General features: G+C 40.7%; 1 protein-coding gene across 1 annotated transcript in view; it reads right to left on the bottom strand.

The window, feature by feature from the left end:
* Positions 1 to 799, bottom strand: part of LOC138862242 (basic salivary proline-rich protein 3-like) — a 5016-nt gene extending 4217 nt beyond the window's left edge. Inside the window, exon 1 of the mRNA XM_070123898.1 lies at positions 754 to 799. Within this exon, the coding sequence (XP_069979999.1) occupies positions 754 to 799 (46 nt within the window). The remainder of the gene's footprint in view (positions 1 to 753) is intronic.
* Between the last annotated feature and the right edge of the window lie 4201 nt (positions 800 to 5000).

The following is a 5000-nucleotide window of genomic DNA, read 5'->3' as shown; positions in this document are numbered from 1 at the left end:
TATCAGGTTGCATGCTTTGTGTGTGAAGCATTTGTTTGATGACGAGCAACTGTTTTCTCTCTCTCTCTCTCTCTCTCTCTCTCTCTGTCTCTCTCTCTCTCTCTCTCTCTCTCTCTCTCTCTCTCTCTCTCTCTCTCTCTCTTTGGGGGGAGGGGTTATTCAAGGACGTGCTTCACTTGTTCTAATGTATGTGTAATCTGAAAAAATGAGTGCATATGTATGAATACGTATGTGAATACATATAATATGTATATATTTGCATATATATATATATATATATATATATATATATATATATATATATATATATATGTATATATATATATATATATATATATATATATATATATACATATATATATATATATATACATATATATATATATATATATATATATATATATATATATATATATATATATATATATTATATATATATATATATATATGTGTGTGTGTGTGTGTGTGTGTGTGTGTGTGTGTGTGTGTGTGTGTGTGTGTGTGTGTGTGTGTTAGTGTGTGTGTGTGTAGGAGCATGTATGTGTGTATCTCTATGTGTGTGCGTGTGTCTGTGTGTGTAAAATGGAAATAAAAAACTATAGGAAAAATAACCAGAATTTCCTGTCCCGTAAGTAAATGCGGGTTGCGGCCCGTAGACTTCCCTCCGGCACAGCGCGGTCCCCCTTCCCTATCTGGGTCCCCGCCGCGGTTCTTCCGCAAGCCAAGTTTAGCAATAAGGGTTGGCGTACTTACCGGATATTTCCGCTTCTGTGCGTACGATAACCGTGCAGCCACACATTTCGATGAAGAAAAAAAATAAAAATAAATAAAAACAGAGAGAGAGAGGATTCAGGATGGATTTCAAAGTCAGAATGAAAATATGGCTCAAGAACAACACAACTCCAGCAAGTGGATCGCTTTGTTTACCAGTTATTGTCGATTTAGAGCCCGAAAACTTGGGGAAAGTTTTGTTTTTATATTCGTGAACTCACGCTGACATTTTACGAAAAGTTGTGTTGATATAATTCTGAGCGTGCGTGGAGGCAGAAAGAGAGAGAGGGGGAGAGAGAGAGATGAAAAGATAGATAGATAGAGATAAAAAGAGAGAGAGGCTGACAGACCGGAGGAGGCAGAGACACAGGAAAGCAGATAGAGAGAAGCAGACAGACAGATACAGACATTGACCCGACAAAGTGGAGTGACAGAGAAAGGATGACGGTGAAAGTAAGTCATCTAACTGATTGACTATGAATATTTTTATATCATTTTGATGACACAGAGTACGGCTGAGGTTTCAGTCCGTTCCATGGAGACACGATTTCTGCCCTCTGTCTCTTTCTCTCTCTATCTATCAAGCAATCTTCTTAACAGTCTATCAACGTATATATAATTTGTCTATTTCTCTATTTATTGCTCTCTCTCTTTATCCCTATAGCTTTATGTCTGTATATTTGTCTGTCTGTATGTTTGTCTGTCTGTATATCTGTCTATCTATCTATCTATCAATCAATCTCTGTTTATCTATTATTCCTCTCGCCCCCTCTCTCTTCGTCCAATCAACCACATATCGACCTATGTCCCCCTTCAGCCATATCTAATTTTGTGTAGAAGATTTATAGTGATAACACATGTACCACTGGCTTCCAGATTACCCTTCCTTACAGAATGCCTTTCAATATCCCTTACGAATGTGACTTATTGCATAAACAGGGTCTTGTATAATATAGTTGATTGGGTCAGTCGATATTCCTTTAAAAGCAGAGGGTCCGAAGCTATTACTGTCCCCCTGCCCTTTTCTCGTTCTGTCTCTGTTTCTGCTTCTCTCTATCTCTCTCTCTCTCTCTCTCTCTCTCTCTCTCTCTGTCTCTCTCTCTCTCTCTCTCTCTCTCTTCTCTCTCTCTCTCTTCTCCTCTCTCTCTCTCACTCTCTCTCTCTCTCTCTCTCTCTCTCTCTCTCTCTCTCTCTCTCTCTCTATCTATCTATCTATCTATCTACCTATCTCCCTCTCCCTCCCTCTCTCTCTCCATTTATCTATCAATCTATCTATCTACCTATCTATCTATCAATTTTTCAATCTATATATCTCTCTTTCCTCATCTCTGTCTCTTCTTCTCTGTGTATACGTGTGTGAAGAGCGAGCCAAACGGAGAGCAGATTTTCCCGGCCATTCGCCTTAAAAGGAAGGAAAATATTCGTATCTTCTACACGGTCATTCAGTGGTGTGCTTGGCGCTCTCCTGGAGAAGCTTAGCTCGAAAACATTTATAAATCGTCGCCGGAAGGAAATCAACGACAACTAATGCAAAATGGAAAAAAAACATAGCGACGAATATAGAAAAGACATGGATGAGAACGAATTTCTTCACAATACAAGAGCTGTATTTGACCCGTATCGATTATATCATCGTCAGAAATACCTGTAAATCTCATGTATCTGTGACGAAGATTTAATCGAAATCGGTCAAATGCGTGTCCTGTATTGTGAAGATATTCGTTCTTATTCATACATTCTCACAAAAAATAAATCAACAGTGTCCTACATCACAGGCTGTCAGCGTGTTCGGAATCCCGCTGGAGGACAGGACGCACCTGCAGCCACTCGGACAGGCACGGCGCACCACAAGGACCTCGGGACGTGCACCTGCAGTACAAGCCCTCACCCCTTCTTCGGTTTGTGGAAATACATTTTTTTTTGTTATATAGTCCATCCCTTGCAAACTTAAAAATGGCAGGGCTTAGATGTCAAAGGGATTGGTGTAAGGGTTTATTTCACTTTTATTTGAGGTAGACTTGTAGGTATTTATTTATTTTTTTTTAGTGATTGTCGTTTTGGGTTCAAAGAAACGATCTAAAAATTATGGTATTATAGGTGGAGATATTTGTATTTCTGTAGATATGGTAACCGCAGATGTTGATATTTCTAGATTCTATTTTCTGATTGTCGTTTTTGTTCAAGGAAACTCTAATTCTAACTCTAAGATAAGAAATATTGACACGGGCGTTCCTCAATGTCGATGTATTGGCCGACACTTCTTATCTTCTACTTTAACATATTGTTCGATTATCATTTTATCGCATCTTCCTATAAAGTCGACATTTGGTCAGATTGGAAACTGTTGTTAATCTGGACACTTGGAAATGCTGAATATAGATTACGACAAACAAAGGATGGCGGCCACACGCTGTCCCTACTCTCCCTTGTCCGTTTAGTCTGCGAGAATGCTTGTCGGCTTTCAGGATTTGCATGATTTCTATTGCAAAACTACAAATGTTTGGCGTTCAGGCGAATAAAAAAGTCTACATAGGGATTGTTGCTGATTGGTTGTTGGTCCATTAAAGAGGGTTTACTTAGTAGGGTATTGTAGGAAATGCTGTTGGTTGACTTACACCCATGAATGAGTGGAACAATCATTATTAGATTATAAGAGAGAGTGAAGGGAGGGAGATAAAGAGAGAAAGGGAGAAAGAGAAGAAGAGACAGGAAAAGAAAAAGAGAAAGGGAGGAGACAGTTAGGCAGAGAAAGAGAGAGAAACTGAGAAGGGAAACTTATTTAACAAAAAGAGAGAGAAAAAAAGATCGAAGTCCTTGCCATTTAGCCATAAAACAAAACCAATCAGTCAATCAATCAAAAGTGAATGAATAAAATAACACCAAATAACCGAGAGAGAGAGAAAAAAAATATCAACGTCCCACTTTCGAAATTCAAAAAGGGAGAGAGAAAAGCGCGGGAAAAAACAAGTGGCTCTCGATCGGCGCAGGAGTGACCGTTGAGGCAGACCGCAAAAATGCTAAGAGGATTTTCCCGCCAGTCAGTCAAGGGTCAGAGGAGGTCAGAGGCAGAGGGCCGGTCGCTCTCCGTGTGATGCTGGCGCTTTTTCTTTCTCCTTTTTTATCCTTTTTCGTGTGTTCTCTCTCTCTTTATCTGCGTGTGATGCTCGCGCTTTTTCTCTCTCCTTTTTATCCTTTTTCGTATGTTCTCTCTCTCTCTTTATCTGCGTGTGATGCTCGCGCTTTTTCTCTCTCCTTTTTCGTATGTTTTCTCTCTCTTTATCTGTCTGTTTCCTATTTTCTTTTTCTTGTTTGTGTGTGTGTAGGGTGTTTTCTCTCTTGCTTTTATTTCGTTGTTTTTATATTCCTTTCTTTTCTCTTTGTTTCTACTTTCTCTTTTAAACAATCTCCTCTTTTCTTCACTCCTACATTTCACGTTCTCTTTCTTTTCCTTAGTATCCTTTCTTCGCTCTCTCTCTCTCTCTCTCTCTCTCTCTCTCTCTCTCTCTCTCTCTCTCTCCCTCTCTCTCTCTCTCTCTCTCTCTCTCTCTCTCTCTCTCTCTCTCTCTCTCTCTCTCTCTCTCTCTCTCTCTCTCTCTCTCTCTCTCTCTCTCTCTCTCTCTCTCCCTCTCCCTCTCTCTCTCTCTCTCTCTCTCTCCCTCTCTCTCTCTCTCTATCTCCCTCTCTCTCTCCCTCTCTCTCTTTCTCTCTCAATCTCTCCCTCTCTCCCTCTCTCTCTCCCTCCTTCTCTCTCTGTCTATCTATCTATCTATCTATCTATCCCCCCCTTCTCTCTCTCTCCTCTCTCTCTCTCTCTCTCTCTCTCTCTCTCTCTCTCTCTCTCTCTCTCTCTCTCTCTCTCTCTCTCTCTCTTTCTCTCTCTACCCCCCCCTCTCTCTCTCTCCTCTCTCTCTCTCTCTCTCTCTCTCTCTCTCTCTCTCTCTCTCTCTCTCTCTCTCTCTCTCTCTCTCTCTCTCTCTCTATCTTTCTCTCTCTTTCTCTCTCTCTCTCTCTCTCTCTCTCTCTCTCTCTCTCTTTCTCTCTCTCTCTTTCTCTCTCTCTCTCTCCCATTCTCTCTCTCTCTCTCTCTCTCTCTCTCTCTCTCTCTCTCTCTCTCTCTCTCTCTCTCTCTCTCTCTCTCTCTCTCTCTCTCTCTCTCTCTCTCTCTCTGTCCTGCCATTCCCCCTTTCTCTACTTCTCTTCTTCTCATACATCACGTGTAAGTCCATGGC

This window comes from Penaeus vannamei, chromosome 7, assembly GCF_042767895.1.
Source record: "Penaeus vannamei isolate JL-2024 chromosome 7, ASM4276789v1, whole genome shotgun sequence".
Classification (NCBI taxonomy): domain Eukaryota; kingdom Metazoa; phylum Arthropoda; class Malacostraca; order Decapoda; family Penaeidae; genus Penaeus; species Penaeus vannamei.
This window is presented reverse-complemented; position numbering and strand designations above follow the sequence as displayed.